General features: G+C 40.4%; 1 protein-coding gene across 5 annotated transcripts in view; it reads right to left on the bottom strand.

Annotated features, from left to right (window-relative positions):
* Positions 1–24879, bottom strand: part of GK (glycerol kinase) — a 70494-nt gene that overhangs the window by 8786 nt on the left and 36829 nt on the right. For 3 of the 5 annotated variants that reach the window (XM_036016927.1, XM_036016929.1, XM_028522963.2), the window contains 10 exons: positions 23048–23157; positions 21900–21966; positions 20798–20815; positions 19077–19112; positions 18608–18675; positions 12336–12378; positions 11639–11719; positions 2014–2092; positions 1115–1211; positions 507–591 (listed from right to left, as the gene is read on the bottom strand). In XM_036016927.1, coding sequence (XP_035872820.1) covers positions 507–591; positions 1115–1211; positions 2014–2092; positions 11639–11719; positions 12336–12378; positions 18608–18675; positions 19077–19112; positions 20798–20815; positions 21900–21966; positions 23048–23157 — 684 coding nt within the window. The remainder of the gene's footprint in view (positions 1–506; positions 592–1114; positions 1212–2013; positions 2093–11638; positions 11720–12335; positions 12379–18607; positions 18676–19076; positions 19113–20797; positions 20816–21899; positions 21967–23047; positions 23158–24879) is intronic. The other 2 variants (XM_036016928.1, XM_036016930.1) reach the window with 1 other exon arrangement.

Below are 24879 nucleotides of genomic sequence, written 5' to 3'. Positions count from 1 at the left end.
TAGTAACACCCCCCCCCCCCAATGGTGATCTTCTATTCAAAAATGCTCAAGAGCTTTCCAAAGCCTACAGAATAAAATTGAGACTTTTTAATTCTGGCCTTCTTAATCCCTCTTTGGTCTGGTCACAGCCAACGTTTTCTCTCCCTACATCTCTGTCCTCACCCTTATATCCAGCCAAACAACTATTTTATACTTGGGTTTCCTGCATGGGTGGTTGTTAGGGCTATTCCCCTTCCCTAATAGAGTATTCCCCTTCCTGAGTAGGGCTACTCAGCACCACACCCAACCACAAAATGCCCAGTGCCTAGCAGATGACAGGAACTCAGATGGTAATGCCAGCTGGAAACAAAACAAAAACTTACATTTATTAGATGGGTGTTCAGGCATGTTTAATTTTTAAGCATTTAATGAATTAAATGTATTAGTAAATTTCTGATACTCATGTGTAATTTGTTTAAGCATAATTAAAGCAATTAAGTATAAAAAAACAAGTGCACATTTATTACCTCTCGAGTTTGGAAGCAAACCGCTTCTAATGCAGCAAAAGCAATATGGCATTTATTGGTGAACTGAGTGAGCCCACAGATGATTCTGAAAATACAGAGAGTTTTAAGGTTAGAGTGGTCAGAGTGAGAAGAAATGAGTCATCAATCTGAAATGTCCTGAATATAGAAAAGCTGAATTTGGTAGACAGAAATGTGCAGAGGGAAAAAATAGGCATACCCCCCCAACTCAAACTGGACATAAACATAAAGTCATTTAGAAAGTCTTTGTGGTCCACAATCCTGCATCCTCATAGGAAACAGTTTATGATCCATCTGAATAGATGACAAAAATATTAAACCAAATCAGCATCTATCTAGAATGATGTCCCTTTGATACATAACTTGCAGATGCCTTAAAGATAAAAGATAGTAACACCAACATGAATATGAATGTGGTGGGGGCTTATTGTCACATGCTTTATAACTTCTTGGAGATGAAAGGTTATAAAATTATATTCTCCAAATAGAAAAGGTTTCCTCAATGCTTTAAAATTATTTGAAAATAGACAGGAAACTATTGACTGCTAAGTTATTAGATCCACCAAGCACACCTTATGCTTAATTCTTACCCTCTCGCACTGGGCTCCCAGTAAGGTGCATATAACCCTGAAAACGCCGGGACGAAATAGCAGCCATAAGACGTACCTACTTCTTTAGCAAGTTTTTCTAACATTAAAAGAGAGAGAGAGAGAAACAGAAACAAAAATCACTCTAATATATTCTACTTACTTTAGTCAATAAACACATCTATTTCAAAAAATCAGGACAGGGCTTTTGGATTCCTATTCATTAATACAGCAAAATGTTCCTAATTATAGCAGCATGTGAGGAGCAAAGCAAATACATTGCCCCGCATTGAATACCACCACTAAAATGTAACCCAGCTTCTCCAAAGTAAAGGAACTGGATTTGTTTTGGTAAGGTGCTTGAGCTCATCTTCACCATTTGTAGATGAAGACGTGGCCCCCAGTGCATCCCTAATCAGAAAGGTGTTTCATGATGATCTCACCTTCAGACAAAATTAAACTAGTTAGAGGAAAGAGTGGGTAGGCGAGTTCAAAATGATGAGCCATAAACGGAAAACACCCATATTAATACTTCAATTACAGGTACTGGAGTTTTCGCGCTCCCTCTAATCTAAGAGTTAAAAGTTACAGCTCTTTCTCCTCAGGTAAATTTAACGGGACTACTCGCCTGCCAGTTCTGGCAATCTTTGGTATTCAATTTTACCCTTGGGTAATTTTTATGCCCTACCTTGTCAGTTTATTAATAACCACCACTAAATATGTCAACTCATTTTACAAATCTTCACAAAATAGTCTTTTATGTATAAATCAAACCCATTATAGGGATCCATATAATTTAATGTCGCACAGGGGGCAAAAGCACAAGTATTAACAGATTGCAAAGGTAAAACATTAAAAGTTTTCATTACTTAGATTTTAACCCTTTGTTAGAACAGACTCACCAATTTCATCCGAGCTCCTTATAATGCCAAGATTGTCTCTTAGCCAGCGAATAACAGCACCGGCTATAGCTACAGAACCCTATGGGGGGAAAAAGGAATCCAAGAGAAATATATGTTATCACTATAAAAAGTTTTACTGGGCGTAATGCTCTGTGTATGGCACTACCAGATGGATAAAATGCAAAAGTATCAGCTTTGGGACTTGCACAGATATAATAGCCTAGGTCTTCTGATGCAAACATAGTTTTGTCTAGGTCATTACAGAAGTTTTTCATGAGCCAGGGAAAAGAGAACCCTCTAATACACTCTTGGAACTGTCCCCCCACAGGTGGACACCAATGTGTTGAGCAGTTTGCTTCTTGTATTAATTGTTTATTTTAATATTTTATTTATTTATTTTTAGAGAGGGAAGGGAGGGAGGGAGAGAGAGAGAGAGGGAGAGAGAGAGAGAAACATCAATGTGCTGTTGCTGGGGGTCATGGCCTGCAACCCAGGCATGTACCCTGACTGGAAGTCAAACCTGCGACACTTTGGTTCTCAGCCTGCACTCAATTCACTGAGCTACTCCAGCCAGGGCATTGTATAATTGTATTACCTGTTGCTAAGCTGCTGAGGTATATTACCACCTAGAATACATTCCCATCTTATCCACAAAGGCATCGGGAGAAGCCACATTACAAGCTCTTTTCAAGGCTATTTCCCACATCTAACAGTATGTTACATCAGGGAACAACAACAGAAAAGTTAGCAAAGAAGATGCCTGTGAAGTAATTATTCTGTGTGACAAAATCACTAAGAGTTGGCAGAGGCAGCTGTGGCAATAAGGAAAAAAAGATACGATTTGGAGTCAGATGAACCAGGTTTGAGTCTGACTTCTGGTTCTTCTTTGCTCTGATCTTAGATTAGACACATTATTAGGCTTTCCGAGCCACCAGTTTTTCACTTAGAAATTGGTTGTGACTATAGAAATACCTACATTTAAACAAACTGCTACGAGGCCCAATATAAGAACATACAGAAAGGTTCTTACTGAATATAAATATTAGCTTCGTTAATTTTTTAAGTGTTTAAAAAAGAGTTTCCACTGCCTGATGAATGGATAAATAACATAGCCCTGATTGGTGTTGCTCAGTAGGTTGGGCGTCATTCCTGCAAACCAAAAGGTCGCTGGTCCCATTCCTGGTCAGGGCACATGCCTGGGTTGCAGGCCAGGTCCTGGTAGGGGCAGGTGCAAGAGACAACTGACCAATGTTTCTCTTGCACATTAATGTTTCCCTCTCCCCCCCTAAACAAACAAAGATATAGATACAGATATAGATCAATATATAAATAAAATCTTTAGAAAATAAATAAAACGTAGTGTACCCACACAATGGAATATTATTTGGGCATGAAAAGGAATTAAGTCCTCCTACAACATGGGTGAACTCTGAAAACATATGAAGTGAAAGAAGCCAGTCATAAAAGACCTTATATTGTATGATTCCATTTATATGAAATGTCCAGAATGAGCAAATCCATAGGCAAGAAGAGTAAATTAGTGTTTGCCTAGGGTTGGGGTGAGTGATCTTAGGGGGAAGGGGTGGTTAAAAGGATAACACTATGGAATTTCCTCAGAAAACTAAAAATGGAACTGCCGGGATTATAACCTAAGAACCCTGAAACACCAATCCTAAAGAACCTATGCACCCCAATGTTCCTAGCAGCACAATTTACAATAGCCAAGTGCTGGAAGCAACCTAAGTGCCCATCAGTAAATGAGTGGATCAAAAAACTGTGGTTCATTTACACAATGGAATACTATGCAGCAGAAAGAAAAAAGGAGCTCCTACCCTTTCTAACAGCATGGATGGAATGGGAGAGCATTATGCTAAGTGAAATAAGCCAGGTGGTGAGGGACAAATACCATCTGATCTCACCTTTAACTTCGAACCTAATCAACGAAACAAAGAAGCAAGCAAAATAGAACCAGAGACATTGAAATTAAGAACAAACTGACAGTAACCAGAGGGGAGGTGGGAGGGGTAATGGGGGAAAGGGGGAAAGGGTTTTCAGGAACAACTATAAAGGACACATGGACAAAACCAAGGGGGGGTGGGATCAGGGGAAGGAGGTGGTCGGGGAGTGGTGGCAGACAACTGTACTTGAACAACAATAAAATAGATTACAAATGTAAAATCTAACTCTGTAGCATTTTTAATCATGTTGAAAACAGAAATAGAGCACAGTTCAATGGGGGAGCATTATTTTTCAAATGTAATCTATATCACTAATGCTTCAGCAACAAATTAGGGCATTAAAATGAACAGTATTGATTGCTCAGAAAGTACCGTATTTTTGCCATAATGTGCACCCACATTTTGTGCGCATTATACACAGGATTCGTGTGCCCATGTACAATGCGCATCTTTCTTTTCCCTCAAGAATGTAAGCAAAAAGGTGCGCATTATACACAGCAACATATGGTATACTTTCCAAGAAAGTACATCGCAGAAGCCCATAAACAATGCTCACTGGCTGTGGCAGACAGGTTCTTAACTAAGGTGGCCCGCAGGATCCCTGCCTCCTGGTGGCCATGCCCTTGCATGATCCCCTGCCCTCGAACAGGGCGGGGCCTATGAAGTGCTTTTAACTAATATCACATGTCAAAGGTGACGGGAGGTACGTGATTACGTAGCATCAGAATATCACGTTAGCAGTCTTCAGGTGGAAAGGCACTGACTGCAGGAGGCCTCTAGGAACAGAGGGCGGCCGATGGCTGACAGCTAGCAAGGAACCGAACTCCTCAGTCCTACAACCGCACAGGACTGAATTCGGCCAATAACCTGAGTGAGCCTGGAAGAGGATGGAGTTGCATATGATATTGCAGCTGCAGCCAACACCTCGGCTGCAGCCTGAGCAGAGGACCCCGCTAAACAGTGCCTAGGCCCCTGACCCATGGAAACTGAGAGATGACAAAAGAAACGGGTATCGTTTGAAGCCATTTGTATCTGTGGTAATATTGCTACACAACAATAACTAAGTAACGCATTAGCTTATACCTAAAATTGAATTGCTGGCTCGAGAGGCCTGGAAAATTAAACACAACATCTTGACACTGTAATTATAAATCATACAAAAGAAGAGATTGGGAGAAAGGACATTTAAAGAAACCAAGGAGCGGGGGAGATCCAGGGAACTCTCTTTGAAGCTCGTATTTAAGTAGACATAAATGGCATAATACAGGATTTAGTATGTAAACAATACTGATTGACTGCCTACCAAATGCCAGCTGGCTGGGATGGAGTGGTGAAAAACACAGACATGTACCCTGGCCTCAGGGTATTTATATATTAGTGACAGAATACAGAACAGAGAAGTCCCAAGTCTTAAATAAGCTCAAGTTCATAATCCTATTAAAAGCCCCAAAAGGATTCTGTTCAGTGAGATCATATGTAGAAACGGACGAACGAGGAAAGGGAGAAACACGGCGTCAGGAAGATGGTGCACTGTTAATAGGCATCAGAGGGAAAGCAGAACAACCCAGTCACCCTCCTGCTTCAGTCTCTCCCATCACTGAGAAAAAACGTGCAACTAGAAAGAGTGGGACAAATTTAAGCAGTTAAATATGAGTTTAAAATCTTAGAACAAGTAAAGAATTATACGACCCAATTCCTTTTTACTGAGAACGAAAACAGGAACCTGGAGATGTTACCGTGTCAGGCCTAGATGAATCACATGCCGGGCGCAGGGAGAGAATAAAAGAATTCTCTTGGTGATGAAAAAAAAAAAAAAAAAGGTGTTCACAGCAACAGAGATGGTGAGTTTGCACTTTAAAAATCCCCTCTATTCTAAACACAGAGGATTACAGACAAAATGTAAAAAGAGAAAACCAAAACAACACATGCTGACTCACATACAGAATAGTGTTGACGTGGACAGAAATAGAAATGCATGACCAGGCAGGACTTGAAGACACAGCATGAAGGGTTCATTTTATTTTTTAAAAATGTACTTATTGATTGATTGTTAGAGAGAAAGGAAGGGAGGGAGGGGAAGGAGAGAGAGAGGGAGGGAGGGAGGGAGGGAAAGATTTGTTGTTCTACTCATTTATGCATTCATTGGTTGATTCTTGTATGTGCCATGACTGGGAATAGAACTCTCAACCTTGGTGTATCAGGACAATGCTATAACCAACTGAGCTACCAGGCTAGGGCAAGCATGATGGGATCTGATTAATTTCTGTATACGTGTCAGGGAGTAGGAGTGGTGGTGGGGGAAACTGGCTCCTCTGGAGGGAAGGGATCCAAAATGTTTTGTGTAAGACAAGGAACAGAATCAGATTCACTGCTCGAAGCCAGGAGCTAGGTGGCGCTCTCTTACCACTGTAGGAATGCTTGCAAACAAGTAACTGTCTACTTGCTAAGGCTGTATAGTTCAGTGGAAGAAGAGACAGGAAGTGAAAGTTACAAAATACAAGAAACCTATGAAGACATCAGCCAACAAAAGTTAATAGTTGGAACAGAATTCACTCCAGTCTGACAAAGACTTTATTTTTTTTAAAGATTTTATTTATTTACTTTTAGAGAGGGAAGGGAGGGAGAAAGAGAGAGAGAGAGAGAAACATCAATGTGCGGTTGCTGGGGGCCGTGGCCTGCAACCCAGGTATGTGCCCTGGCTGGGAATCGATGACAAAGACTTTAAAATAAGTATGTGCTAAAAGTAATCTAAGGGATGAATTAAGGTATGACTTCCATTAAAAAATCATGAAATTAGGAATCAAAAGAAAAGAGAAATAAAACAAACTCAGGTAGATATGCAAAAGAACCAATTAAAAATCCTGGAAATCACCCTGGCTGGTGTGGCTTTGTGGGTTGAGAGCCAGCTTGCAACCCAAAAGGCTGCTGGTTCAATTCCTGGTCAGGGCACATGCCTGGGTTGTGGGCCAGGTCCCAGGTTGGGGCATGTGCAGGAGGCAACTGATGGATGTTTCTCCCCCTCTCTTTCTCCCTCCCTTCCCTGCTCTCTAAAAATAAATAAAATCTTTTTTAAAAATCCTAGAAATGAAATTACTGAGTGAAATTTAAAAATGTAATATATGGGGTAAACTGTAGGATAGAGATGATAAATAAATTAGTGTTACCATACACGGCTGGTGGTATTTTTATATAGCAATGAAAAAAATGGAACAATAGCTATATTTAATAACATGGATGAATCTTACAAAAAAAATGTTGAGTAAAAAAAGCCAGATCGAAGAATACATACTATATTGACCCAGTCTCTCTCACTTCTCTTTCTCTTACATTTAAATATACAGTGTATTGAAAACATGCAAACCTGCCCTGGCTGGTGTATCTCACTGGATTGAGCACGGGCTGTGAACCAAAGGGTCACCAGTTCTATTCCCAGCCAGGCCACAAGCCTGGGTTGTGGGCCAGGTCCCCAGCAGGGGGCGCATGAGAGGCAAGCACACATTGATGTTTCTTTCCCTCTTTCTCCCTCCCTTCCCCTTTCTCTAAAAATAAATAAATAAAATCTTCACAAGAAAAACATGCAAAACTAATCTCTACAGCTTAGACTTGCACATTTCAGTGTTAGCACTATAAAGAAAAGTAAGGAAATAGTCTAGTAACTACGTATGGTGTCAGATGGGTATGAATCACTTAGTAAGTTATATAATGTCAAATCACTGGGTGTACATTTGAAACTAATAATATTGTATGTACACTGTAATTGACAAATAAGAAATGACTTAAATTTTTACAGAAGGTAAGGAAGTGATTATAAGAACGGTCAGGGCAGTGCTGGTCTTTTGGGGGAGGGAGGCGGCTGTGATGGGAGGGGCACAGAGGGGGTTCCTGGGTGTTGGCCGTGTTGTTTCCTGACCTGGGTGAGGTTACCAGGGTCTTCTCTTTAGGATAATTGATAAAGCTGTACATGGTGTTTCATGCATTTTTCTGTATGTGTCTTATATTTCATAATAAAAAAAAGGTTGGTTCTGTGTAATTTGTTTTAAAGACAGAATTTGGAAATGTAACATAGATCATCAGAAACTCCCCAGGAATGTAGCACAGAGAAACAAAGAGACTTTAACAATACAAAAGGGCAGTTAAGAGATAGGGAGGGTGGGGCAAAAGGTTCCAATTTACATACAATAGCAATTTCAGAAGAGAATGGCAATGATGGTAGAGAAGCAATATTTGAAGAGATAATTGATGAGAATTTTCCAGAACTGAAGACAGACTTATATCCAAGCACTTAACAGGATATGTAAAAATAAGCCCAAACATTCCAGTAAAACTAGAGAATGCGGATAAGGAGATAATATTAAGTCTCAGACAATAAACCAGATTATCTACAAAGATACCAGTTACACCAGAGTAGCAGAGATCTCGTCAGCATCAAAATCAGCCAGAGGGGATGTAGGAAAGGTTATTAATCTAAGATTGTTTTCCCACCCTGAACTTCGGTAAAGTAGATTTGCTGTGGACCGGAAAAGAAAATAGTACTAACTATTACATGTTTAAGAAAAAAGGGAAATGAAAACTAAATGCAATAACATGATTGCTCGTGGGGGTGGTGGGGGTAAAGCATTCGAGGTTCCCATCATGGACAGGGGGTTAAAAATACTAAACATCTGTAAACTCTCTTAGGAAAATATGTAATTAAATAAAACCTTAAAAGCTTAAAAGCACTACAAATGAAAAACCCAAAACGACAACAACAAAAAAAGTCAGAAATGCATTCTGTTGCTTCCAAATCAGCAAGAGGGAGAACAAAAAGACTCAAAACTAAGATGGACAGCTACACTTTCAGTTTTTTAAAAGGGCAGAAAGTAAAATGTCCATACCTCAAATTGCCAAGCCCGACACTAATCTGTCCGATTAAAGAAATGAATATTAAACATATCCCTTATAAGCCCTTCGAGAAAAAAGGAAGCAGCAGGACCAAGTGCAATTAGCATGAACTTACTGAGAAAAATCTTACCAATCTAGCTTAATCCCTGCTGTCTTTCTTTATTTGGTTTAAAATTTTTAAAAGTATTTGTTAATAAATTTTAAAAATTAGAAAATATGGGGGAAAATTGCATACCATCATTTGTGTGTGTGTGTGTGTGTGTGTGTGTGTGTGTGTGTGGTATGGATGACTTGCTAGGTTACCAGACTAAAGAAGTGACATATATGAGATGCAGTAAAAAGAACACTGGACTTGGGAGACTGTAGTGCTGAATATTCAGACTTATAAGGAAGGAGAAGGCACAGTGGGATGGCCTAGGCGTCTAGACTTTGAAGCCTAGCAGCCTGGAGATTTGCCTCCTGGATCGGCCTACACACTAACTGTCAAAAGTTACTTCGGCCAAGTGACTCCAGTTTCACTTGTCTATGCTCAGATTCCTTGTATGTAAAGCAAGGGCAGAGCAGGGTGTAGGAAAGCCTGTGGGCATCTCATCTATTGTCCTTCTCAGCTTTACAATGTTATGAATCTGAGCAAAACTACATGATTTGAAACAAAATCAGAAAGGAGGGGTGGGGGGGTGGGAAAGGCAGAAAACTATACTTGAACAACAATAAAAAAAAGTTAAAAAAAAAAGAAAGAAAGCACATGATTGCTCAGTCTCCAAGATGAGACAAAACTGAAAAAAGTAACAGAATAGAGTGAAAAAGAATTCAGTCTGTTTCAGTACAGGCTGAAATCACTATCATGAAATTTACCAGGAAGAAACAAAGGCCTGAATTTAGCAAAAGATCTATGCAAACACAGAATGAAGCCGACTGCTCTTAACATTATTCATTTGGAAAAGCGCTGGATACCTTAACATGCACTCCTGGAACCACGGCTCTGATGAGGTCATCAGACTCAATTCATGAACTCTCAGGCTAGAACAGCCGAAGCAGTATTCATGATCAGAGATGCCCAAATCACTCTAGCGAGTATAGGTCAGGTTGCACGGGGAATATTCTACTCTGCTGTGGAAGTCCCTGGCAAATTGGAATGCATTCAACAAAGGCAGCCCAGAACTAAAAAGCATTTAGAAACCATGTGATATCAGGGCACCGGGAAGTTTATTCTGGAGTAGGAAGACCCAGACAAACTGGTAGCAGCCTCCTAGTATTTGAATGACAGCCGATCTAGGTCCGATGGTTAGTAAGAAGCAATTTTGGCATTATCTGCAAACAGAAGTTAGAAGGATATGGACAGAGGATAGAGGAGAAGGCTTTCCATACTGGGAGGGACGTTAAGGCCAGGTAACCTGTAGTCCTCAGGTCCCTTTCAAGCCTAAGGAATCTAAAATTCTAAAGGGCTAGTTTTCTCCCATATAAGAAAAAAAAGAACATGTTCAATGCCATGTATCCGGTGCGCCTTGTGCTGTACTAAGTACTTTCCATGGGGGAAAACAGAGAGAAGGCTGGTAGGAGTTTAAGTTCTAAGAAGTATTAGGATACCTTTAATACACAGTCCAAGAGTTTTCACAAATGTTTCTATCACCCACAAAAAAGGGATTGGGGCCCAAGTTACAGTGCTTACATAGGGAGATGGCAACTAAAAAACAGAAATAAACTAAAATTCCTCATGTTCTAGGCTTAACAGCTAATCAAATGTTTTAACTAAAAACAAGTCAAAACACTTTTAAGCAAATTATTATTAGCTACTTGAGGAAACAAGATTCAGTATGTTTTTAGATCATATACTGTATTTGTATATTACAAGGGAGCCATTTAAAATTGATTGTAAAGAAATGCTTTTAAGAAATGTACCTGAGCCCTGGCTGGTGTGGCTCAGTGGACTGAGTGCCAGCCTGCAAACCAGAGTGTTGCTGGTTCGGTTCCCAGTCTGGGCACATGCCTGGGTTGTGGGCCAGGTCCCCAGTAGGGGGTGCATGAAAGGCAACCACATATTGATTTTCACTCCCTCTCTTTCTCCCACCCTTCCCCCCTCTCTAAAAATACATAAATAAGATCTTAAAAAAAAAAGAAATGTACCTAAAAGAAGCAGAATACTATACCACTTCTTTGACTTTGGAAGTAAATGTTTCTTATGTTTTTAATCCCTTCTTACCATGCCGTATAGGCCGACATATTCTTACTAGAATTGACAGACATACTTTGAAAGAAATGCTTTCAGTGAAAAACGGTGTAAATCTTCTCATTTCATTTTCCACATTAAAATGTGACACAAACTACTTTTACAGAGAGACACACGAAGAGAGCTGCTCTGCCTTTTTGTGCCCAGGGTTTCTCTTCGGAACACTGGCGCACTGTGGTTGTCAAAACAGCATGTTCACGTGCAAAGCAATTAGAGTGAATCGATGCCTCCTTAAACTTTAGAAATAGAAAACTCTTACACTGAGACATAAACTGACACAAAACTCTTACTCTTACGCAGCTAAGTGATAGCAAAATCGTTAAGGTCCCACTATTAATTGGTAAAAGAACTAAGGAACCGATATACTCAAGGTGACCTGGGAGTCGTGAGCCCCAGAGCTTAGTCCCGTGTTCCTTCCACTCAACCAAATGTCAAGAAGAAAACTGAGGGTTTTTAGTCCTATGTATTTAAATTTACCAGAAAAGGCATTAGGAAACACTGTCATTTTCTTAACTTTGAATGTTTGTCGTATTATCCATATTAACTGAAAAGTACTTACTTCCAGTGCATAGTATACGGGTTTGTCTCTGCCAAGTTTGTAAGCCACTGTGGTCAGAAGGCCATGTTCAGAAAATACGCACTATAAGAAAGAGAACAAGTATTTAGGAAAATAAAAAGACAGCTTTTTTTAAAAGCTAAAATAACCTAGGCATAAAATAATTTAATAAACATAACAATTCCAAAAATAACTCTTAGGAAAATGAACAGTATTAGGAATAATACAGCTAAACGACATAAAAAGTTTATCCTTTGTTCTAAATTAGATTTCTATTAAGAATCTAACAAGGTCCAAAAAAATCTAACAGGGTACAAGGTCCTAGTGTACAAATCCCACTAACACAATTAAAAACATATATATAAAATTCATGCCCTGACTGGTGTGGCTCAGTGGGTTGGGCTTTCTCTTGCAAACCCTCAGGGCACATGCCTGGGTTTCGAACCAGCTCCCGGTTGGGGCATGTGCCCAACTGGTCCATGTTTCTCTCCCTCTCTTTCTTCCTCCCTTCCCCCTCTCTAAAAATAAATAAATAAATATCTCTTTTAAAATTGTAAAGAATAAAAACATATATAAAATTCAAAGACCCTCGAATGGTTCTTATTAGAACTCTTCAAATTTAGTGGCATTCATCATTGGGTGCACTATTTATATGAAGTTAAAGAAGACTTTCACCAATCTTTTATTTTGAAAAACATACCTTACGGCCTGTATTACATAGTAAGAAGCAGCCTGTTCCATACCTATAATTAGGGAAAGAATAAACAGTATGACAATTTTATTATTAAAAGTGGTGAAACATTAATAATACAAATCATTTAAACTGACATTTAATGTAGTACAACAAAAGTCATTATATTAAAGTTTTGGAAAAGTTCCAAAAGCTAACAAACATCACATACTCCTTTCGGAATCACATTTTAAAGATCAGTCTAGAAGAGCACGGTCACAAACAGAAACGCCACTATCTTCTGCCAAGAAAAGGCCAAGTGCAGAGTGCGGGAAAGTGTAGCCGGGCTACGGGGACAGGAGTGGCATAGAGAGGAAGGCTGCTCGAGGTCTAGCTTTCCCATCTTGGCAGCACTGGGTATCCTTTTTATTGATCCATTGATGGACTGATTGATTTTAGTGAGACAGAGAAGGGGAGAAAAATCAATTTGTTGTTCCACTTATTTATGCAGTCATTGGTTGATTCCTGTATGTGCCCCGACTCAGGATTGAACCCACAACCTTGGTTTATTGATTGGGGCATTGTTCTAACCAAGTGAGCTACCCAGCTAGGGCCAGGACTGGGTATTCTAACAGTGCTGGGAGATTGTAACATGGCTGTCATGGAAGAACTGAATTTATTTTGTGCCAGCTTTATCAGCATACGCTTCGGACTCTGCAACAAGTCTGACATGTGGATGTGAGTAGTTCTGACTTGTGCCAGGCAGATAAGCAGCCCAAACTGATACCAGTAAGGGTCACAGGGAAACAGTTTTCAACCAAGTTGGCTGGGACTGTCACCTTGGCTTTCCACAAGCTGTCCTGCCTGAGCTCAGGCTTGCCTCGCAACAGACCCTGCTGCTATGTTCTGTGACAGTCTGGCAGACGGGAGAGAGAAGGGGCAGCATTCAGTCCCAGGGCCGGCAGAGGGACCCCAGCGGAAGCTACTTCCAGTCAGCACTATGTCAACAGACCCCATCTGCTGCCTCTGTCTTGTGGAGCAAACAGAAACCAAGGGCAATTTTTTTCCCATCAACATTTTCCCAGATACCATTGTTCTGAATAAGCATTAGCCCAAGGCATTCTATCTCTTCTCAACCAAATACATTCTCAGCCTCCTTGATGCATAGAAGATCCATTCAAGGAAGATGGGATTAACGGATATCTAAATTTTTTAAGACACCAGTCAACCTTGGCTGGTGTAGCTCAGTGGATTGAATGCCAGCTTGTGAACAAATGGGTTGCAGGCTTGATTCCCAGTCAGGGCACATGCCTGGGTTGCGGGCCAGGTCCCCAGTAGCGGTGCACAAGAGGCAACCACACATTGATGTTTCTCTTCCTCTCTTTCTCCTTCCCTTCCCTTCTCTCTAAAAATAAATAAATAAAATCTTTTTAAATAAATAAAGACACCAGTCAAGTAACATTAGGTACAGTTAATAATACATTTACAAATGAAAACACTTAAATCACATATATGTTTTTACTTGCGCAACACCGAAAAGGCTATGTATTTGAAGTTATACATTTTTTTAAAAGGTTTTCTTTATTTCTAGAGAGAAGGGAAGGAAGTGATAGAAACATCAATGTGTGGTTGCCTCTCATGCACCCTGAACTGGGGACCTGGCCCAAAACCCAGGCACGTGCCCTGACCAAGAACCGAACCAGCGACCCTCCGGTTCACAGGCCAGCACTCCATCCACTGAGCCACACCAGCTGGGGTGAAGTTATACATTTTAATAAATATTCATAAAATAGAACTTAGTGATTTGTTTCATACTTTTAAGAGGAGAAATCTGTATCAATTTAGCACTCATATAAGCACTGTTTGCATCGAACTGTGGTGCCCAAGACTTAAAGCACAGAAGTGATGCAAAGGTTCAAGGCACTTAGTAAAAGTGAGTCCTTAAGTTAGTATACTTAATAAGTAATTCATGAACATTAGCAATGTATGAAGAGACTCCATTGCTACATTGATTGAGACCACAGCTTTGGAAGCAATACACAGGCAATTTTTTTCCCTCTTACATTTTATTACTCTTTCTTCCCAGTCACCCACCAGATAGAGCACTTTTAGCATTTATATGGTCTACCTATCTTTCCTTAAGGCCATCCTGTGTTCCAGCATCCCCAAAAGATGCCTGAATTTTCTGACCTCAGTGAAGGGAAAGGTTGCTTGCTATCCCGCTGGGGGAAGTGTGCCAAGATGGCCGTGGCCAAAGCTGTGAAGGCAGGAAAAGGCCCCATTTATTACTTTTAGTACCTCTGGGCAGAGGAGGCATCTATCTTAGGTTCTTTTTCTTAAAGCAAAATTGATGTTCAAATAACTCATGTTTATTCTAAAAAAACTAGAAAATACAGATAAACTGAAAGAAAAATCGGCATCACCCATCATCTGTTCCTCCACCCGGAAACAGATGGGTTTTCCACTGACTTCCCAGCTGACCGGCAGTAGCTCCCACGGAGGTCCCACGAGATTAACTACATTCTCAGTCCCAATCTTTCCAACCTCTTAGGACGTTGTTCTGTTTACCACTTATCTCCTGTTTATCTGACAGCTTCCATCTGTTCTCTGCTCAGACTCCAAAGAAACATTCTTTAGTCTTGCCGTGACTAAAAACACAAACAAAATTCTCCAAACTTGGTATGATCCTGTTACTGATCTTACCATTCCTGGATGGTTGCATGTTTGTAAGGTGCATTCTGTCTTGCTGTCTTTATTTATTTACTTATTTTACCTACCCACAACACCCATACAACCATTTGCAAGCTGGCCTCCATCTTGGGCATTCTACTAGTTTCATCCTTGGAGGTCCCACTGAAGACCCAATTTTTTTTTAAACAGTGTTTTTTTTTTAAAGATTTTATTTATTTATTTTTAGGGAGGGGGGAGAGAGAGAGAGAGAGAGAGAGAGAGAGAAAGAGAGAGAGAGAGAGAGAGAGAGAGAGAGAGAGGCATCAATGTTCGGTTGCTGGGGGTTATGGCCTGCAACCCAGGAATGTACCCTGGCTGGGAATTGAACCTGGGACACTCTGGTTCCCAGCCCGAGCTCAATCCACTGAGCTACGCCAGCCAGGGCTTGAAGACCCAATTTTTATGTACCATGGTCTGTTCTCATTCTCAGCCTCCATGACCTTTTTGCAGTTTTTTTGCATTGCTGATCAAGCCTCCCTCTTGAATATCTCTACCGTGGATATCCACAAGAATGAATAGTTACATTGTTTTTTTCTGAATTCTCCATCTGTGTTTCTTCCTTTTCCTAAATATCTCCTCCACCTGTATACTTTATGTTCGTAATTTCATCTATTACTATTGCTTCAAAAATCACCTGTAACTAGGGGACATTCAACATCTCTACTTGCATACTAAACTCATTTTGCATTTCCAAATATACGCAATATAGAGTCTACCAGTATCACAAATATTTCCAAAACAGAAATTCTTCTACTCGGATCCATTCCTTATTTTTGCTAAGTCTAACTACTCAGCGCAGATGACTGGACTCTATATACTTCCTGTATCTTGTCCCTCTGCAGTGGCATGGACATCCGCCTGCAGCCTTCCTGTCCCCATCCTTCCTAGTCCTTGCCTTTGTTATGAGTTCATTGTGGTAGCTTCCTCTATGGCCTCTTTGCCTCTAGTCTGTCCTCATTTTGGCGTAGAGTTGTCATATTAAATAAATAGCTCCAGTCATCTCTGAATACCAACTCACAAACCTTCAGAAGTGTCCCACTGCCTATCAAAAAAAGTCTTCAGGCTCCTTCCACTATCTTGGAGCCTGTGGAGCCTTCTGGGAACAGGACCCTATAACGACAAACCCATCTGTCTGGAAGGCTGTGGTCCGAGGCCATTTTTGCCGTCTATAAGCGGGGTCTCTGGAACCAGAGGGAACCAGAGGGAGCACACGGTGCTTCTTAAAATTGAAGGTGTTTGTGCTTGAGATGAAACTGAGTTCCATCTGGGCAAGAGATGGGCTTCTGTGCACAAAGCAAAGAACAACACTGACTCCTGGTGGCAGAGTGAACAAAACCAGCGTCATCTGGGGAAAGGAAGTCGTGCTCATGGAAACCGGAAACCATGGCTGGTTCCTGCTCAATTCCCAAGCAACCTTCCTGCTCAGGCCACTGCACGCAGAATCAGTGTCATGCTGTACCCCTCAAGGATCGGAACTTACTGAAGAGTAGATAAATAAAATGGAATTGTTTTCTTATGAAAGAGAGAGAGAGAGAGAGAGAGAGGGAGAGGGAGGGAGGGGATGGAGGGGAGGGGAGCAGAGAGGAGGGGAGAGGAAAAGGGAAGGGAAGGGAAGGGAAGGGAGGGGAAGGGAAGGGAAGGGAAGGGAAGGGAAGGGAAGGGAAGGGAAGGGAAGGGAAGGGAAGGGAAGGGAAGGGGAGGGAAGGGGAGGGAAGGGAAGGGAAGGGAAGGGAAGGGAAAAAACTCCTTAGGTCCAAATTTCAGGGCTTCATAATATGATACTGACCTATTTTTCTACCATGTCCCTACCCAAATGTTCTCTATAGCCTTTAAACAAAGTCTTCCATTTCCCCATCTGCATCTTTGTTCAATGCTCTGTGCACTCGCCAATATTGCTCATTCCTCAAAGCATCTTATTGCTAACATAATCTTTTGTGATTTTTCTTTCCGCCCTTTGGAACCCAGCAGCCACACTTCAAAGGTTCTTACAGCATTGACGTTCTCATTTATAATATGATTGACCATATATTTGTGTTCTTCCCCCTCAGGAAGAAAAATGTGAGCCCAAAGATCTAATTTGCCACTCCTCGCCTGCAACCTGCAGTGGCTGCAGGGACACTCAACAAGCCCTCCCTGACTTAAATTCATCGTCAAAGCTTGGCTGATAATGTTTAAGGGGGAGGGGAGTAGAAAGGAAAGTCAGGCAATTTTATTGGGTACTGTGTTAAGTACTTGACAAACAGAGATAACATCCATTTTACTAGCATTAGTGTGCCCACCAAAGAGGAACACACGTGTTTTTGTCTGGGGGGTGGGAGGGGTGAAGGGAAGAGCCCAGTTTTCTATCATTTCTCTTGACTCCTGAGATTCAACAGCCTGAAACCCAGACTTTAAAAAATATGTTTCCAGACCCACGCCGACTCAAGCTCTCTTGTTCCCAGTAACCTCAGGATACCATGATCTGCAAAGAATTTTCATTACCTCCCCTCTACCCCCAAAACTCGTACTCTCTCACACTGGGGCTGCTGACCCTGCTAGACTACAAGAACATTTCATCTAAAATGTTAGACATTCCACACTAGCTGGTGTGGCTCAGTGGACTGAGTGCTGGCCTGCAAACCAGAGGATCACTGGTTCAGTTCCCAGTCAGAGCACATGCCTGGGTTATAGGCCAGGTCCCCAGTGGGGGGCGTGCAAGAGGCAGCCAGTTGACATATCCCACACTGATGTTTTTCTCCCTTTCTTTCTCCCTTTCTTCCCTTCCTTGTGAAAATAAATAAATGAAATCTCAAAAAAAATTAGACATTACATTAGTCACAAAACTTAATCAATGAAGTTAAACATTGGTGAGAGATTCAGGAAATTCTCGAGCAAAGAACAATTATACATAGGTAGTCTTTTTCCAAGCCTATGGAAATCTTCATCACACAGGGGACAGTCAAGTGCAGAGGTGAAGAGCCTGGCTAACTTGAATCAAATGGATCTGGGTAGAAAGATGGCTTCTGCCACTTACTAGCTTAACCTCTCTGAGCATCTGTTTTCTCATCCTAAAGTGGGAGCAATCTTATTGCTCTTGGATACGAGGCTTGTTAGACTCCATCTGGGTGAGTAGTAAGGAGATGAGATTAGGAGAAAAATGCACCAAACCTGCACTTCTATCATTCCTTCTGCTTCTTATCTAAGGAGAAACTCCAGACACTGGAGAAAATACAGAGTGCCAGGAGAACAGCATCAAAAATTCCACACAACTATGACTTTCTAGTTATAGTGAGAAAGTCTAGGGCAGGAACATGTTGAAAATTGTCATTTCTAACATGGCTCTTCCTCCTCTCTGCTCAGCCCTCCCTGCCAACCTCCCCGCAAAAAGCATGACTGCTTATAAACCAGAATTTAGCTTCTGGATAGAAAAGGCAATGAATTTTATAGATTAAGGTCTTCGCAAACCTCATCAGTGTGTCTACACAAGGCATAGTTCATTTTATTCGATGGAGATAAAGCTTTTCCTCACTCAAAGCACCAAGGGGAAAACAAACAAAACACCATTGGTTTTTAGGTCTGTTTCTTAAACTCACGTATTTTTGGCTTGTCCATCTCGGAAACACATTTGTCCCACCAGTGCAGCAGACTGGTCCCCCAAACACTGCAAGTGTAAATGACAATAAAGGACACTAAGACAACATTGCTAATTTCCTTTTTAGAAGAGCCATAGGATTTATTTTTCATTTTTTATGTATCAAGGAATGAATTGATTTATGTGTGTGTGTGTGTGTGTGTGTGTTTACATTGCCTCCATCTGGCCATTTTCCTATTTGTTAATATCCCTCTGACATAATAGGTATGGGAAGGGAGTGGGAGTGTTAGGACTACTTTATTCAAAAGATTTCTCAACCCACACAAGCACAAGAATTAGCCAATTTTGCTGCCCTTACTTCTTTTCCAGTTCAGGAAGGGGCACATTAATTAAGACAAAGGCAGAAAGCCTTAACATGCAAGGGGTGAGGGTGGGGAGGTAGCAGGGAGATGTGAGGTGATGAAACTTACCCCAGATATTGGCACACCTTCCAAGGACCCAGCTTTCTAATAAAAATTTAAAAAGGATTATGAATAATCAGAAACTGTTGGCTCTACTAACGTAACTGCAATAGGAACGAACATGAACAGCGACATGCCAGAGCATGTGGGGCAGACAAGACAAAGCAAGTGTTTCAACTACATGGGTGGTTCAGAGACAAATATTAGACGTATTCCTAAAGTGACGAGAAGAGACATGGCATTGGAGAATGGACATGAAACACTGGGCCGGGAGTCAGGAGACGTGGGCTCTACTCCTGGTTAGTTAGTATTAAGCCACTGAGCAGGCTGCTGAAACTTCTCTGCGCCTCGATTTATTCATCTACAAAATGGACCCTGGACTACATGAACGCTGAAGTCATTAGCTCTTTGCTATTATTGTCATTACTAAGAAGACATTCACACATTCTTTTAAATGAACATATAAATAGCTATTATATCAGCATGGACCTTACTTATTTTGGAAGGTTGCATTTTACCAACTATTCTTCCTACCCAAACTGCTCTTAAGATGAGAAACATGACAGTGTTCAGGTATTGGGTTCTATTTGTTCATAGCTAACACCATTCTTCAAGTTGAGATAAGCAAGAGCTAATTTATGTCATGAGTAGTGGTTTTTATTTTGATCAAAGTATGGCCAGCATTCTGGGAAGAAAAACGAGATATAACTGGCTGACTGTGTACTTCAACAACTTTTTTTTTTAAAGAAACATACACTAACACAAAGCAATTTGTCCTAAGGGAAAGGAATGTGATCCCTGAGGTAGGTGTGATGTACTAGGAAGTGCACCAAATAAAAGCTCTGGGCCCACCCCTCAGCCTGCCATTTGTGGGCAGGTCTCCTGGTCACCGGGAGCTTGGGGCCTCCTATCAGAGTGAGGGTAAGAATAGAAGCCACCTCACAAAGCTCTGATGATAAGGAAATAATAGCATACACATGGAAACCCTTTACAGAATAGAAAACACCCTCAGATAGTGGCTATTATTTTCTTTCTTCCATGCTTTCTTGTTCATTCAAGACCTGCTATTTTTATTTCCTGTATATATTCTTAGCAAACTTGAACCTGGATATTAAGAGAAAGATAAATGTCACAAAAGGAAACGTAGAGGCTGTCTAGCTCTGTATATTTAAGCACTAAAAGAAGTATTTGCTTATACTATTGATGTTATTTTCCAACTACCAGCAGGTTCTACTATGTGAGGTCAGGCACGGAAAACGTTCCTTTTTTTGTCACAGGGAAGGGTCTCTGGAAGAGTCTTGGGAACATCCTCTGGTGAAGCATGCAGAAAAAGTGACAGTGCATTTCCAACTAACTGGTCTGAAAGGTTGGTCAAAGTAGATGTTTAGGACATCGAAAACCTCTGTCTAATTCCCCTATTATGCTAAAGTCCAAAGCACATCACAAATGTGCTTTGTAATGGGGACATCAGAATTTCTCACTGCAGGAAACTACCACAGACTTTTATTTTGAAACATCACTCTCAGTCTTATGGAAAAGTGAAAAACAAACAAATGAGATGAAACTTAAACAAAACCTACAGCTTCACTAGAGCTTGTAATAATTTGAAGAGCCATGATTCTAGATCAATCTGTTTGGTAAATGGACTTCTGCCTGTTTCAAACTAAATGGAAGTGCACTGTATCTTTTCCGAGTGAATGGGTAGAATAATTGGTGGGCAACCTACTCACCAGGCTATGAGAGATTTTCTATAGTCAGCAAGGGGGAAAAAGGGGGACAGAAGCATAATGTTTGAAATGCAAGAGAAAACTAGGCCAGTTAAATGCTTTTTCAACCATCCTCTGAAATGGGTTCTCAAGAATTGTTTTATTTCTCTCACTCAGGTCAGTTTGCAGACAGTTAAAAAATCATCAGAGCACTTTAACTGTAGATAGGCAGTTACCTATCTCTTAAAAAGCTCCATGCTGCCTGAAAAGGCTTTATTATGAATGAAACATTCAAGAATTCTTGCTCCAGATTTTTCCAGAGCAAGGAGTGTTTCCCTCGATTATTATTAACTCTATAAATAGAGTTTCTAATATTTGCCATGAAATGCATATATTTTTGCGATCTGAAGTTTTATCATAAATTCCAGATTTTGGTGTTCAAACGTCAGTTCAAACCCTCCTAGAGCTTTTCATCCCTGATGTGCAATCAGAGATACTCAATGGTGCTAAGCACATGTTTTGCTGAAACTGCTTTTTCTGAGTTTCCATGAAAGCAACAGTAAAAACGTCCATTATGGAACCCAGTTTAATTAGCAACCACATATCAGAAGCAGACTCTGCTTTCAGTGTCTTTGCTGAAATTTTGCTCAGGCTAACAAAGGAAGGAATCTAAAACATGGTTTGGCCAGTAAAAGAGATTGCATATCAACTATATTTAAATAAAAAATAAATAAATAGTAAAGAGAGATTCAACAGAAAAAAGAACACCACTAAAATGTGATGAGACCTTCCTATAAATTAAAAGCAGACACCACAACTACTGAACAGTTATTTGGATAATAAAAAAATGGCTCAAAATATTCCCATGCCACCCTCAGTAGTTAGATTATCCCAGTAATAATTCAAAAGTATAATACTCAAAGAAAAGCCAATTCAAGTTTATAAACTGTAAAATGAATTGGTAAGAACTCTACCATTTTTAAGTTATAAAACTATTTAAATACTAAATTATTACTTTACATACTACCAACATTTACAAAGTCACAACTCTCAAACTATTAAGTATAACACAAATGATTTTAAATTATGAATAATAAAGTTCTTTTTAACAAAAATTTATATTTACCATTAAGCCATAAATCTCAGAAGAACTTCGGACATTTGGAAGAATTTTCATTGGAATTCCAAAAAAACTGAGAAAATAAAAGACAAAATTGGGTATTTAACACTGTTATAAGTATGTAAATATCTGGAAACATTCATATGCATTTAAAGGCAAAAAATGTAAAAAACAGTAAATGGATGTATTTGAGTATAAAATTAAATAGTAACAAATCAACACACTAGCAGAACACAGTTGCATGCCTAGATATTTAACATTTTAATTTTATACAAACCAATCAATAAAAAAAGTACACAGAAACCAAGTACTTTGCTAAAGAAACCTAATCTTCCTTGAAATCAAGGCAATAATCAAGGCAATAACCCAGAATAATCAAGGTGATTCCTTAATTGGCCATTTTTATTGGGTATGTGTAGGGGACCGGTTTGTTTCAGTCTGGCAAATGTGACTCAGCTCTGTATGGAAAACCTACAGAAGTGAAGGGGTGGGCAGGAGCCAGACCCTCAAACCAAGTTTTCCTGTGGGAATCAGGCCTAGAAAATGCATACTGACTGTTACAGCTTGCTCTTGCTAAAACTCCATCACCCTGGTCTGAAACAACAAATGTGTATTGTCTATCTTCAAGGTAATTTCCAAAGCCTGTGTGAATTCTCCCAAGGATAGAGCTAATCAGCTCATCACCTTTCCCCTCTGCATGTTATTTTCATTTGCTTGATTGTACCTAAAATGCAGACAACAATATTCTATGTAATAGATAATAAATCTTTCCTTGATGTATGACCCGAGAAAAACAATAAAAGCCTGTTTAGGCAAGGGTCAAGGTGCTGTCCTCTTGAGAGAGTGGCCAAGGCAGTCATAGGCACTCTCCCCTTGAGAGAGTAGCCGTGCCGTCCCCTTTTTCTCCACAGGATTGCTGTCTCCTGTGCATTTATTCTAGTCACAACAGGTGGACTCTGCGGGCTGCAGTCCACCACAGGTATGTGTATGTAATAGTCTCTCTTAACATAATATACAACGTAGACTTGTGTACTGTGGCTAAAATACCAACATTTAAAGTGTGGTGCTTCACTGATGTCTGCAAAGAATAAGATTCAGGTTACAAATAGGTAACATAATTTGGAAAACTATTCTTAGGGACAAACACAACTCACTCGCAGAGCTCTTTATCCCATTGCAAAGAGTGAATGTTGAATAGCATCGTCCTGCTTGCATTTGTGACATCTGTACAGTGGACGCCTCCATTGGTTCCTCCCGTCAAACTCTAAACAGGAGAAAAAGGACATGTTAATAAACATGCACTTACTTGCCATTGCATTCACATTTTGTCAAGGGCCATAATCGACAGCATAGCCTATGAACTGGGAGAGTGGCACGTTTTAATGTCTTAATTTTCTAGTTTTCAGCAGTGTCCAATAGAAATATAATGTGAGCTACATTTGTAATTTAGCATGCTCTAGTAGCTACATTTAAAAAGTATAAAGTAGCAGCCCTGGCTGGTGTGGCTCAGTAGATGGAGCACCGGCCTGTGCACCAAAAGATCATGGGTTCAATTCCCAGTCAGGGCACATGCCTGGGTTGCAGGCCAGGTCCCCAGTAGGGGGTGTGAGAGAGGCAACCACACATTGATGTTTCTCTCCCTTACTTCCCCTCTCTCTAAAAATAAATTAAAATCTTTAAAAAAGTATATAAAGAGGCAGGTGAACTCAATTTTAATAATACACTTTTTCAACCCAATGTATCCAAATATCCTTTCAACACTGAGACATTTTACTCTTTTTTTGGTACTAACTCTTTGAAATGCAGTGTGTGTTTTACACTCACAGCACATCTCAATTCAGACTAGCCACATTTCATGGCAAAAGTGGCTACCAAATTAGCAGCAAGGTTCTAACTAACTGATAGTTAAAGAAAACACTGGTTTTGTTTTCATCCTCTAATCTTTGGAAAATACAGACACTAAATCTGGCAAAGCAAAATACATAGAAATGCCTGCCTCTTCAGGGTCTTACTAAATCCTGGGTTGCTGCTACTGTTTCTTGTTGGTTTGTTTTGGAATAAGAGTTCTCATTTGACTGTGCTTGTAGAGTTTTACACTTTCTGATGTTAATACCCTTGGACTGGAACTGAAAACACTGCTGCTTACTTTTTAAAAATTTTAAAAATTATTTTAAAATATTTATTGTTATTCCTATTTGTTCTGTTTAATTTTTAAATGGCTGCTTTCTTTTTACGATGAAGCAATGAGGTAAGAAAGGAACAAAAGTGGAGAAAGCTCCCCTACAGCTCACAGTTCCCACCTCGTGCCTTATATTTATATCGCTTCCAGGCAATTGTCAAACTGTCAGAACTGTTTCAAAGGTGACTGATGTGTGTGAAAACTGCCACGGGCACAAAACACAACCTGCTAATGGTGCTTTTCAAGACCTGTCATGTGCATCTGGCTAGTAAGGCTAGGGATAGTATTCCCTTGAAGCTCTCCGAATGTTACAAAACACTGATGTATTTACAAGGGACGTTATATGTCTGGGATTTGCTTTACAATGATCTGTGGGGAGAAAGAGTATGTGAGTATAGTTGAAACCAGAGTGGCCAGAGTTGATTGCTGTAGCTGGCTCACTGCTGTAGAGGTTCGTTACCCTATTTCCTCTGCTTTGGGGTATATTTGAAAACAGTTATAATAAAAATGAGAGAGCCCTGGCTGGTGTGGCTCAGTGGATTGAGTGTGGGCTGTGAACCAAGGGGTCACCAGTTCAATTCCCAGTCAGGGCACATACCTGGATTTATGGGCCAGGTACCCAGTAAGGGGTGTGCGAGAGACAACCACACATTGATCTTTTTCTCCCCCTCTCCCTCCCTTCCCCTCTCTCTAAAAATAAGTAAATAAAATCTTTAAAAAATTGAGGGAGAGGGAGATACTAGAGAGAGAGAGAGAGAGAGAGAGAGAGAGAGAGAGAGAGGACATGTACTTTAAAGTCCTATCTGG

Source organism: Phyllostomus discolor, chromosome X, assembly GCF_004126475.2.
Source record: "Phyllostomus discolor isolate MPI-MPIP mPhyDis1 chromosome X, mPhyDis1.pri.v3, whole genome shotgun sequence".
Taxonomy (NCBI): Eukaryota; Metazoa; Chordata; class Mammalia; order Chiroptera; family Phyllostomidae; genus Phyllostomus; species Phyllostomus discolor.
Note: the sequence above shows the minus strand (reverse complement) of the source record. Positions and strands in the feature narration are given on the sequence as shown.